The sequence below is a fragment of the Mus musculus genome, chromosome 2 (assembly GCF_000001635.26).
Source record: "Mus musculus strain C57BL/6J chromosome 2, GRCm38.p6 C57BL/6J".
In the NCBI taxonomy this organism is placed as follows: Eukaryota; Metazoa; Chordata; class Mammalia; order Rodentia; family Muridae; genus Mus; species Mus musculus.
Window position 1 is genome coordinate 53,033,485 of NC_000068.7, and position 12,940 is coordinate 53,046,424.

Consider the following 12,940-nt stretch of genomic DNA (forward strand, 5'->3'; position numbering starts at 1 on the left):
CAAAAGAAACAAACTTGACAGTTAAATTATGATAAAAGTGACAAATCTGAGATCCAGAAGAAACTTGTCTTTGTTTCGAAACTAAAGGACTCGAGAGCAGGTTCCTGCTCCACTTTTGTTTGTTGTTGAAGTGGGATTGGAAGTCACAATCCTCCTGCCCCAACATTGGAAGTGGCTGAGTTAATCACCCACAGCTTATTGCACTTGAAAATTTTTATTCTATGAAATTCAAAATAAGAATGCTTATATAATGTAGGAAAAAGAACCCATAGATTCCCATAGAATTGGGAACTTAAGCCTGGATTTTCATATGACCCGTGAATCTTGCACATAATTTAATGCGTATATCATATGTATGTAACACATATCATTCTGAATGATACCAAAGAGGTCGCCAGATCACTCACTTTCCATTCTTTAATCTATGTAATGCTTCATATAATTACCTACCAATAAAGAGTCTCAAGCAAGCTAAGGCTTCTAAGGAATAAAGTGTCATTTAAAGATAAGTTAATCCTTGAGAAACAAAGTTCAGCCCTGGGTGGACAGGTGATTATGTTCCTGGACTAGAATAATTAAAGTTCCCCTTCCCAGTGGAAAGTTTTCTAATCTCTACTCGAGGGATGTGTGACAATAACAACCATGTACTCTGTTCTTTAGCTTGATGGAGATACAGGTTATGTGGTGAAATAACATCATTTCTGAATGAAGAGGAAATATTAGTAATGCGTCTCACTATAAGGTGCTATACTGTATTATAAAATGTTGAACAACATGGTATTTTCTTTTGAAATTTATTTTTTACTTAAAATATAATTACATCATTTTCTACCTTCTTCTTTTCACTTCAGTCTCACCCATGTCCCTTGCTCTCTGTCAAAGTCACGGCCTTTTAAATGTTTTATTGATACTCACACGAATGAATAATTAACTATGCACACTGAGTCCTTTGGGTGTTGCTCATAGGTATGGTTTTAGGGCTAGACACTTGGTGTTGGATGTCCAATCAGAGGGCTCATCCCTGGGAAAGGCTCGCTCCCTCTCTCAGCAGTTGTTAATCGCCTATAACTCTTCATCTGGGGTGGAGCCCTGGGAGAGATTCCCCTTCCACAACCGGTATTGCCTTTGTTTGGGCCTTGTTAGGCAACCATGTTTTTGAGATTTTAGGGGCACAGCTTCCCTGTCACATGTAGAAGACAAAATCTCCTAGCAAACTTCAGGTTCTCCGGCTCTTAAGAACCCTCTTCTCCCGTCATGATACTCCAAGTCTTAGGTATAGGAACTGTGTTGAAGTTGTATCACCTTGTGCTGGTACTTCACCAGCAGTTGCTTTCTTTATTCTGACCAATGCAGTATAGTGTTTCCACTAGATAGATCAGGACTAAGATGTCATTGTCAACATAACAAACTAATTGTTTAACATTTTTATGTCTGTACCCAAGCAGGATTTGAGTGAATCAGGAAGAATGCGTTGATTCTATGTTGAAAAATGCAATTTTTTCTTTGTCCTCCCCGCCCTATATAACCCTTGCTGACCTATTCATTCCGAGATCTACCTGTCTCTGCTTCTGGAGTATTGGGATTCAAGGCATGCGCCACCACTCCAAGCAAATACGTGTTTGTATAAAGTGCACAGCTGCTTAATTGTTGTGGTCAGTTGCCGATGCTGTGATGTTAGGAAAATTCTCCTGTAGAAGAAGGAATAAAATTAACTAGAATAAATAAGAATAACTACCGGGAAGTTATATATTGGGTTATTAAGTGGGAAAGAGTACAGTAATAATCTTTCTTTGCCAGGAGTGGTGGTGCACACTTTTAATCCCAGCACTTGGGCAGCAGAGGCAGGTTCAAGGGTAGCCTGGTCTGCATAGTGACTTCCAGGATAGCCAGGGCCACACAGAGAAACCCTTGAATAACCAAATTTTAAAAATAAATAAATTAGGGGAATCATTTTTAGAGCTGATATATTTAAATTTTTCACTCATGTAAAACATAATGTATATTCAACTGCTCAGGTCCACATAGCCCTTCTTTCTGATTTTTGAACCATTTTTCATTCAGTTCTTAACCTTGACTTTGAACATTTTGAGGTACATGCTCGTGTGTGTATGTGTGTGTAGTATGTCTCTCTCTCTGTCTCTGTCTCTGTCTCTGTCTCTGTCTCTCTCTCTGTGTGTGTGTGTGTGTGTGTGTGTGTGTGTGCGCGTGTGCGCGCGTCTGTCTGTGTTTGTGTTATGTGTGTGCATGCACCCGTGCAGTTTGGGATCTTCACTGTGGAAGCTGCTTTAGAAACCTAGCAATGCTAACATGCATCCCTGCTTACATACTCTCATGTTCCCACACTCTCTACCCTATCTGTCAGCAATCAGCAAAACAAATAAAAAAACAAATTAGTTTTATCCAATCTTGGTTCGACTGTGTCTATTTATTTATCACTGTAGCTGTCTTCTGACACACCAGAAGAGGGCATCAGATCCTATTACAGATGGCTGTGAGCTACCATGTGGTTGCTGGGATTTGAACTCAGGGCCTTTGGAAGAGCAGTCAGTGCTCTTAACCGCTGAGCCATCTCTCCAGCCCAACTGTGGCTATTTTTAAAGGTAGCATGTTCCAAGTGAAAGATTTGCCAACATTGAAGATATCCCAGAGAATCCACTAGGGTGAACATCCACTGACAGTGAGTCTGAGTTGCCGTGGGCAAAGCATGGCCTTTGAGTGACAGCTGCAGAGGCCGCTGGGAAAGCGGTCCTCACTCTTGAGAGGATATGGGTTCAGGCCCACTCTTCCTCACTAGCTATGTTATGAAAGAGAACACTCCCTTTCTTCCAACCTTGAATTCCTCCTATGCAGGGAGAGCTGAAGAAGACAGAAAATTAGCCTATGATGGCTATTAGCAAAGGCACATTCACACTGGAGGAGTATTTGGTCATGCGTAACGACATGATGTGTTTCATATGGCGGGGCTGTGGTATTCCTTCATACTGTTTCTGCTGTTTACATAACTGTGTGTTTCCTGCAGGAGCGATTCCAGGTGAAGAACCCTCCCCATACGTACATACAGAAGCTCAAAGGCTACCTGGACCCAGCTGTAACCAGGAAGGTAAGGTGGATGGGTTTACACTCCTGGCTGTCACTTCCTCTTCAGTGCTCAGCATCAGGTGTCACATCAGAAGACTCTTTCCTTTGTGTTAGTTTTTGCCAGATCTCCAAGCAGACATGCGTTGGAGGCCATCTTCATGAGAAGACAAAGGGGAAAAAAAATCTACAGCACTTAATAAAACTTGCCTACACAAAAATGATGTTCCTTTGACGGCTACTGATATTGTTGGTTCCCCTTGCACAGAGCAGCGAGTCTTGCCCTTACTGCTTAGGCCCCCTAACAAAGCAGGCCTTGCAAATGACATGGGGCATTTCTAGAACCCTCTAAAATCACTGGGGTGTCCTCCCAGGTGCATGCTGACATCAGCTGTTGATGTTTCACAGCTGCCCCTGCCCTGGCCCCAGCCCCAGCCCCAACCCCAAGAAGTAAGGAGAGAATAGCTGATGTGACTTTTAACCATCTCTCCTTAACAAGCCCTGCTTTGTGCAGCCGCACAGTTGGCTTAAGCTGCTGCCTTGCGGCTAAGCATGTTGCCTGGCACAACCCTGCAGGCTTGTTCTGCTCAGGGATGGCTCTGGACAGAACTGTCCCTGAGGATTATGGGTAAAGACACTGTACCAGGTAGCACTTGTCTTCCCCTGGCCTTCTACTTTCTCTGCTTTCAAGGTTCCTTGAGCTGAATTCCCTGTGTGTCAGTGGTGATTCCTGAGAGAAGAAAAGCACACTTCTCTTGGTTAGCTGTTTTCAGGGGTCTTTCTTCGATTTCCTTTGTGTGCATGCTTGTCTCTCTCTTCCTTTCCACTCTGCCCTCCTTCTAACATTTCTCTTTTCATTTTTCCACTCTAACTCTTCATTACCTATATACACACCTCCTCCCCCAAAAAATGTCATTCAAAAAGCAGTTCCTATTTCCTCTGGAAGTTTCCTGAGCCTTTTTTTTTTTTTTTTTGAGACAGGGTTTCTCTGTGCAGTCCTGGCTGTCCTGGAGCTCACTCTGTAGACCAGACTGGCCTCGAACTCAGAAATCCGCTTGCCTCTGCCTCTCAAGTGCTGGGATTAAAGGCGTGTGCCACCACTGCCTGGCCTGAGCCTTTGCTTTATGGTTTATTTGCAGACAAGAGGGATTTAAACAATAGAAATGATTGAACTTTGCTATTCTGGGGCTAGAGAGATGGCTCAGTGATTTAGAGTGTTTGTTGCTCTTCTAGAGGACCTGGGTTCAGTTCCCAGTTCCCAGCACAAACACAGTAGCTCACACTCAACTGTAACTCCAGTTCTAGGGCTTTCACCACCCTCTTCTTACCTTGGTACATGAGGCTTGCAGTTGTGTACCTACCTTCAAGCAGGCAAAACATGCAAATAAATAAATAAAATAAAGAAAAGAAAATAGAGATTCCCCACTTTGGTTCCTTGCCATACAATTCTTGTATGTCCTGTGATCTTCTATGAATGCACTTGGTAATATTTTTCCCCCTCAGAAATTTGATAATCATTTTCTAAAAGGTCTGTATTCAATAACACAAATCTCCCCCCACCTGCCCAGGCCCCTTCCCCCAGCCCCCAGCCCCTGACCCCCAGGTGAAAAAGCAATAGCTGCTTAGTTCTTGTGAATTTCTCTGATTTGTTTCTTGCTCGGGGCAGAGAGCAGCTTTAATTTTACAGGTTAGGGAGTGCTGTGACAGGAAACACCTGGAAGAAACACTACATATAAATCCCACATTTTTAGGCATGAAAAAAGGGGCAGTTTTGTCTATACTATTTATTTCTGAGAGGTTGCTCAGTCTATACAGAATAACTCTGCTGACCCTTTAGAAATCCACAGACCTGAGGTCATGGCTGAGTGTTCCACTGGCCCTAGGCGTACTTGTTGTGACCTGAGTGTGTGGGGGTGTGAAATGGCAGCCCTTAAATACAGATGGAGTGGGCTCTCCCATCCTGTAGCATGCAGGTCATTCTAGAAACAATCCCACATTCCAGAAAGAAAGCATAAGATACCCACACTTCCAGAAATGACAGCCTCGGCTCCCCAGTCCCCCTCCTACCCCTTCTCCTCCCCAGGAGACAAAGAAAACCAAGTAGAAGAAACCAGGGCGCCTCTTGTTAAACATCTCGCTGCTTCCCGGATCACTTAATAAAGAGGAATGGAGATGCCCGATGCCTCTGATGGAGGGCCACTGATTTCTCTGTCCTGACCCAGGTGTCCACTGAATAGCCTTGTTTGGTCTGTGCCTTGTCTTCCAAGGTCTGTCATTCAGCTCCAGAGAAACGACTGGAGGTCGGATTAGCACCCCCCGCCCCGCGGTCTCCCCCCCCCCCCCCCTGTAATAAGATTCTGTCAGGAGCAGGCAGTAGGAAGGATCTGTTCTGTACAACATAATTGTAATGCTTAAGCCCCAGAAAAAAGGAGATTTGTTTGGAATAAGGCATGGCTTTCTGTTAAAAATGAGCTTAAAATTCTCAGCTGTGGTACGGGGTTGGGGAGTGTTGAAACCAGGCCTTTAAATTTTTAGCCGGACTGTCTAGGCTGAGCAGGCTTCCTTCAACGCTGGTCAGGGTCCTCGAATAGTTCATTCATTAATCTTTTGTTGAAACTGAATAGAAGATACTTAATTTGCCCTTAAAAACTGCCCAAGCACATTCTCTTTAGAATAGCTTTAAATGAAACCCCCTAGGGTAGGGAAGGAAGAACCTAAATTAGATATCTCTGAGCCCAGGGTTTCACAAACCAGCCTCTTCATTTTATACCAGTGGTTATTAGCCTGAGCCTCAGGGAAAGCTGTGCTCATGTCTGGCACGGTAAGAGGTTACAGACCACGAAGAAAGGAGTCTGGTTCTTTGCTGACTCTTCGTTTGTGAGGAGAAACCTATTGTGTGGCTCACCCTGTCTCTGCTGCCTCCCAGGGCGATGGCTGGCTGTCCTATATCTGGGAGGAAAGAGAGAAGATGGGGATCACTTGGTAGTGCATCCTTCCTCACGCTTGCTTTCTGCTTGGACCTGCAGGTTCAAGGTTACTCTTTGGAGAGCTTTAACGTCTTGTGGACGCATTTTAGAAGTGCAGAGTGCTAACACTCACTGTTTATGTGTTAGCAAAGTAGATGCCAAGGCATTCCAAAATCCAACCAAAAATTGAGCGGCTCCCTGGAGAGTGGAGCACAGCAGTGAAGTCAGCTGAGTTTGTCTCAGGGTCAGGCAGTTGCAGGGTTACAGTGCATAGCATAGCTAATGTCTGATAGATTCTTGCTGCTGCTGCTAGCCCAGTGACTTGATTTACTTGGGTTGTTAGGGTCTCTCTCTCTCTCCATATATATATATATATATGTATATATACACACATACATATATACACACATATACACATACACATATATACACATATATACATATACACACATATATACATATATACATATACATACATATACATACATATACATATACACACACATATATACACACATATATACACAGACACACATATACACATATATACATATACACACATATATACATATATACATATACATACATATACATATATACACACATATATACATATACATACATATACATATATTCAGAGTCTGTATAGCATCCATATCAGTCTGCTTGTATTTCTTTCTCCCCCTCGTCCTCCCTCTTTTCTCATGTCCTTTGGTCAGATCTCTTTACAACTGTATTATGTGTTAAGTACTATGCTGTGCTCTTTGTAGAAGGCCATCTAGGGATGATTTCTTTGAAGCCTGGGAAGAAGACTTAGGCACAACTAGAGAGCACCAAGGACCTATCTGAAATGTCCTAACAAGGTAGCAGCATGGAACTTTGGCCTTTAGCCAGGCCCCTAACCTACGTCCTCTACCTGACAGATCCCATGCTTAGTATACTCACTGCAAGGAGCCAGTCTAGTATATCTCTCCAAACCACCAATGACCTTGCCATTTTTATTTAGGTCTTTCTTGGCAACAGAAGCAGAACACCTTTTTCTTTATATTTGGAATATTTTTATTTCATATATCCTACCGTATACTGATTACAAAAATCCAAGAAGATCTTTTTTTAAAGGTGTTTGAGAATAGCAGTTACAGCAACTTCAGGAAAGCAAGGGACTTTGAGAAGAGAAGAGGCAGCAGGAGTTGGCCTGTGCCCAGCAGTGTTGCTGTCTCCTTTGGCTTATGGTCCCCATGCATGTGGCAAAAAAATCTTACAACCCCACCATCTGGAATTGTGCTATCAACCTTATCTTTCTTACCTTTTGGATGTGATTCCTCTGAAGTATGGGAGCCATGATTAGTGGCCTGAGAATGGAAGCCTCTGTTCCTGTGGTACTTGGTGGTAGAAGAGGACAAGGGTCTTTTATATCCTGAGCTGTAGTTCACAAAACTTTTTCCAGTGAGCAGAGAAGCTTGAGAGGATTAGGCTGTGGCACAGAGAGCCTGGGTTTGTTTTAATGATTTATCTGTTTTATGTATATGAGTACACTGTAGCTGTCTTCAGACACACCAGAAGAGGGTATCGGAATCAGATCCCATTACAGATGGTTGTGAGCCACCATGTGGTTGTTCAGAATCGAACTCTTGACCTCTGGTCAATGCTCTTCACCACTGAGCCATCTTTCCAGCCCCAGCCTGGATCTTTTAAAGGAAGGCATTGCACATCGGATTTCCTTCTCCCAGAGTGGCCTGAGACTAAAGTCATTGCTAAGGTTTTGTAGGGAAATAATCCTCCAAAGAACTGATGGTAGAGCAGCCCATTGTATCTTGGAGACTTTTTAGATTTAAAAGCATATATACATATATATGCATCTGTAGTCATTATCATAGCAGAACTCACTGAAGAAAGGACAGGGTAGACCTAGAAAGAGATAGGATCTCCATAGGCGAGAGTAAGGGAAGCATTCTGAGTATGTGCATGTGCACATGAACTTTCATGACTGACCTTGCAAGGGAGGACTAGTTGGAAGAGCTAACTTCTGAATGTTTGTTTATTTGGAACATGTTAGGTCAACTAGAGATTGTTAGGTTTAAGACTGTTGTCTTTAGAAGGCCATACTTACAAAGTTGGCCATTAAGAGTTCATTTGTATTCTCCATAAAAACTCTCTGTGCCTCAGTAATTTATGAAAACAGCAGTTTATGCTGAAGACCTGATTTATTGCTGGAGTCTGGAATTGTTGCCTGAGTGGGGCAGTGTGCCAGTGAGATCAGCCTCTAATGAGAACCCTAGCCACCAGAACTCTGTTGAGCTTCATGGCTGAGTTCATAAGTGACTCCATGGGCAAGAGCACTCTTGAAATCATGTTTAGTTTCCTATGTACTCACATCATCCCAGCCACATCTTCTTTTTTATTGTTTTTACCATTTACTCTTTCATTGCAGTACATTGCCATGGGTATGCATGTGTCTTAGGTCTGTAGTCATGCTGATGTATCGTTAAAACTGGAGGTGCTTTTGCTAAACAATAGGCATAATGGTCATTATTATAGTATTTGTGGGTAGGGGAAATAATCTCCTTTAGGATATTACATAAAGTAAGTAATTCTCCTTGTCCTTTCTTCTAAGTTATATTTCACAACCAAGATTTGTGTGCTTTTCAATCAAAGAAAGGAAATACGATAAATATATGTTAGCATAAAGTATATTTTCATATTGCATTAAATTTATTATAAATTGCAGTAGCACCAGGTACTAAGGTCATATTTTGTTGCATTATAGAAATTCAGAAGGCGTGTTCAAGAATCTACACAAGTGCTAAGAGAACTGGAAATTTCATTAAGAACCAACCACATTGGGTAAGTATGCTCCTGTAACATGTTAGCACTAACTTTTTATTTTTAGAAAGTGACTGAATCATACCTAAGAACTGAGCTTCTATATTTACCGAAGGACCAAGGATTATCTGAGGGAAGTCTTCCTTAGTCCCCTGATCACTGACTGTGAGAGTCAGTAGAAGCAGAATGGGGAGCCCTTGACGTGGCTATTTATAGCAATTCTGTGTTTACTTGTTTGGATGAGGTAAGTACAGACAGCTCATGACAAGTGCTTCGTGTACATATGGCAGTGCTCTGGCTGCTGAAGAACACTCAGAATGGATGTAAACTGAGATCCTTGAACTGGCATAGTCTTCAGAGGCTTTTCTTTCCATTCACAAAAGAATGGGAACCGGAGTGGTGTGGTCTAACCCTACTTGCTTGCATTTGAGACCTTTCTTGTGTCTCTTTCTTTCATGTTAAACACTTGAGACTGTGAAGTATTCCGTATAGGGAGGATGGAGTTCATGGAATCGCTCCACTAAACACTGCTGAGAGTTCCTTTCATGCAACGTCATTATGTTATCTGGGATAACATAATACATAGAACCTCACTGTTAGATGGTTTATCTCCAAGGCTGTATGATACCAGATAACCTGTTTTACACCTTTGGTTCTTCCGAAGGTACCACTTTTCCTTTGTAGACAAGTCTTTCTGTGCTTAGCCTCGAATTCACTATATAGCCGGGCTGGCTTCAGACTCTGAACAATCGTACTGTTAGTCTCTGAAGGATTAGGAACATAGACGTGAGCAAAGACATTGGGTAAGTTATAGTTTCTGGATTTTGGCTTTGTGAGTTTACCATGAGAGAAGAGTGAAGACTATAGGCTTCAATATCCTTCCCAATGTTCTCCTCTGACATTTTTTTGCAGAAATGTTGAACTGGAATTATATGTCAGTATTATACTATAGTTGAACTGAGTATTCTGTAAAATAGATATATAACATGAATAGTAATTTACTTCTACTTTAGACTGATTGATAAAAGCCATTTATTTCAGAGTTTTATTTAAGTATGGAAATGATAGTGCAGGGCCACGTGGGTTGGGGAGACTTGAGGTAGAATGCCCATTGAGAACCAACTATCCATAAAATTCACTGATTCTTGTTGTCTCCAAAAATGGACGATAGAAAAAAAAAATCATGAAATCATGATTTTCAGACTGGGGAAAAATGATCTAATCTCTCATTTTCAAGATTAAAAGAATGGAGGCTCAAAGATGGTCGTGTCAACTGCAGGAAGTCCACAACAGTAAGGCCAGTGCTTTGGCTCAAAATCACTGTGGTCTTTTCCCAAATTGTTCTTCCTAGCAGACCTTTCTGAAAGAGTTAAGGCTTTTGGGGCTTTAGGCTCAAAGGAGCAAAGCTTCTCTGTTTTAAGATGAAGGTGGTGGTTGTTTTACTTCAATTGGATACCTGAATTTAGAAAACTGAATAGCTTTTGCTATTGATCAATGAGGACCTAGATTCCATTTGGAATGGCCCAGCTCTGAGCCTGTGCAGTTCTCAACACAAGTAGTGGAATGATTTACAGCAGATCTCCAGGCATTGCTGAGATAATATGAAATTGACTATCAAATTCTAAAGCATGATGAGCATGTCTAATACAGAGTTGGAGGACTGGAAGAGCCTGTGCGGTCTGTGAACAGTTGGAGAGACTTGTTACGTTTCAGTGGGCATGGGTGAAGATGCCTCCGCCTTCCATCCTCACCAGCTGAGATTCTCCCTTGCCTGCTATTTATATGAAACTCCTGGGAAAATGGCTATAGATGTGGACTTAGTGTCTTGACCTCATTTGGCAGGAACAAATTCTGAAGAATTACTAATTGATGAAAATTATCAATGGCTACCATGACGACTCTTTGCTACAATCCATGAGTCTGGTTGTGAGTGTGTGTGTGTGTGTGTGTGTGTGCACGTGTGCACGCATGTCTTCCTGTCTGTGTGTACACACATGCTCTGGATAATAGAAAGATAATTGGGTACCTATTTGTCTGATGAAGAGGTCTAGGTGCAGGCCTTTGCCATGGCCCCTTCTGTTAATTTGAACTTTGATAAATTTAAATTACATAGGCTCTCTGCTCCTACTATGTGTGCTGAAGTAGCCTCTGACCTATTAAAAGAGAGTAGCAATGCTTAGCTCACAGGAAGGAAGCCCTGGATCTGATGCACAGGATTCATCTAACAGCTCTTGCTTCTTAAACTTGCTGAGGAGACTCTCTAGAAATGATTCAACAGCAGCTTATAGCATCGTCCTAAAGAAGTCCATGCGTAGAATGTGGTCTTGTTGACCCAAAGTGACCTGAATGCTTAGGAGATCATGATTTCCAGAAATTAAAAGCCAAAATTACACTTACAATCCATTTGTCTTGAAAAAAAATGTTGAAAAAAATGATTCTTGGCACATGCTTAGGTTTCAAGGTTAAAGTAGAGAGTGGGCTTTGCCGAGGTTAACAGTCTCATCTGCAGCTTTGTCAAGTGAAGGGTTTGTTCTGACTTTCACATAAGCCTAAAACTCTATAAATGGAGCAGTCTTTTGAGAAAGAAAATTAATTCTTTGAGGGATGTTGAAATAAGACTTTGGCTAGGAATAATTCCATTCCCTACTGTTAAAAGCTATAGCATTGGAAAAGAATTAGATTATGACTTATCCAAACCCTTGAAATTACTTGAAATATTCTTGAAGAGAACTGAGTACCCTTACATCGCACTGACAAGCAATACGATTGTGCGTCAGAAGCCAGGCTGCGTCCCATGTCTGGGTGATTCCTGTGGTGGTGAGGGCGAGGTGGAGCGTTAGCCAGCTTCATTCCCTGGAACTGCCATGTTTGTCATTTCTTTCCTTTCTTTCTTTTTTTTTTTTTTAAGATTTATTTATTATTATATCTAAGTACACTGTAGCTGTCTTCAGATGTACCAGAAGAAGGCATCAGATCTCATTATGGATGGTTGTGAGCCACCATGTGGTTGCTGGGATTTGAACTCAGGACCTTCGGAAGAGCAGTCGGTGCTCTTAACTACTGAGCCATCTCTCCAGCCCACGTGATTTCTTTTAATACCACTGCTATAATGATAGGAAGTTACTTTTTAGTCTGAATGCAAGGTCACAGACATTCTAGAAGATGTACACTTCACTTGTAGGTGCTTGAGACAACAGGCAGAAGGATGTAGCAAATTTCCCAGGGCTTGTGGGAAGGGAAGTATGTAGAAAAGAGAAAGCAGCTAGGAAGTGCTTAGTGAAGACCTCTTCTCCTATACTGTCAGGATTTCTGTGGGTCAGTGCTGGCTGGAGCTGGACCTGGTCAAAGAGGAAAGAGAATGGCCAACACTCTTCTAAGATTTACTCAAATGTGTGCCTGTGTGCATATGTACATGTGTGTTGGAAATCCTCCAGGTCATAGTCATTTTGTCATGTGTTAGACATGTTGATTGCATTATTGCACATAAAAATGTCTGCGGTGTTGCTCAGTACCCAGAGCCATTGTTATGTATATGGGAAAACTGAAGGTCAGGTGCTAGTTTTATTCCACCCCATGCTGGTAAGAAGCATTGAGACTTGAACCAGGGTCTGTCTGCATCTAAAGCCTATTATCCATATTAATCACTTCCAAATATTTTGATCTTCTGGACTCCTTTATTCTAGCTAATTGTTTTGAACGTCAGTAAACTCTTATTGCTTATTATGAATCAAGTCCAGTAACATTTACCATGCTAGCAACTAAAACTGACAAAGTTTAAGTTCCCTTAACATGTAATACTTAGTGGCAAACTTTTCATAGATAAGCACGAATGTTAGCACATGTAACATTTTGCGAAATGTAACTCTTTAACAAAGTAACAAACATTCTCTGTAAAGAATAGCTTTTTATTTCCTTATAAAAATACTTGAGAGTCTTCTTTCATATCTTTGCAATAGAAGGCAGCTGGGTGTTCCTGACACCACATTCAGCTTGTTTTGATATTTACTTTTGTTTGGCGCTGATGACGAACATTTGGAAAATTTGAGTTCTTCAGTGGCCTTTTCAGATTGCTGTGG

The 12,940-nt window shown here is 41.8% G+C and overlaps 1 protein-coding gene across 11 annotated transcripts in view; it reads left to right on the top strand.

Moving 5' to 3' along the window:
- The window catches only part of Fmnl2 (formin-like 2), a 276,486-nt gene that overhangs the window by 175,768 nt on the left and 87,778 nt on the right, over positions 1-12,940 (top strand). For all 11 annotated transcript variants that reach the window (XR_003953721.1, XM_006498330.2, XM_006498336.2 and 8 more), the window contains exons 3-4: positions 3,020-3,100; positions 8,809-8,885. Coding sequence is in view for 10 of the 11 variants with exons in the window: in XM_006498330.2 (XP_006498393.1) it covers positions 3,020-3,100; positions 8,809-8,885 (158 nt within the window). In the remaining variant the exon portion in view is untranslated. The remainder of the gene's footprint in view (positions 1-3,019; positions 3,101-8,808; positions 8,886-12,940) is intronic.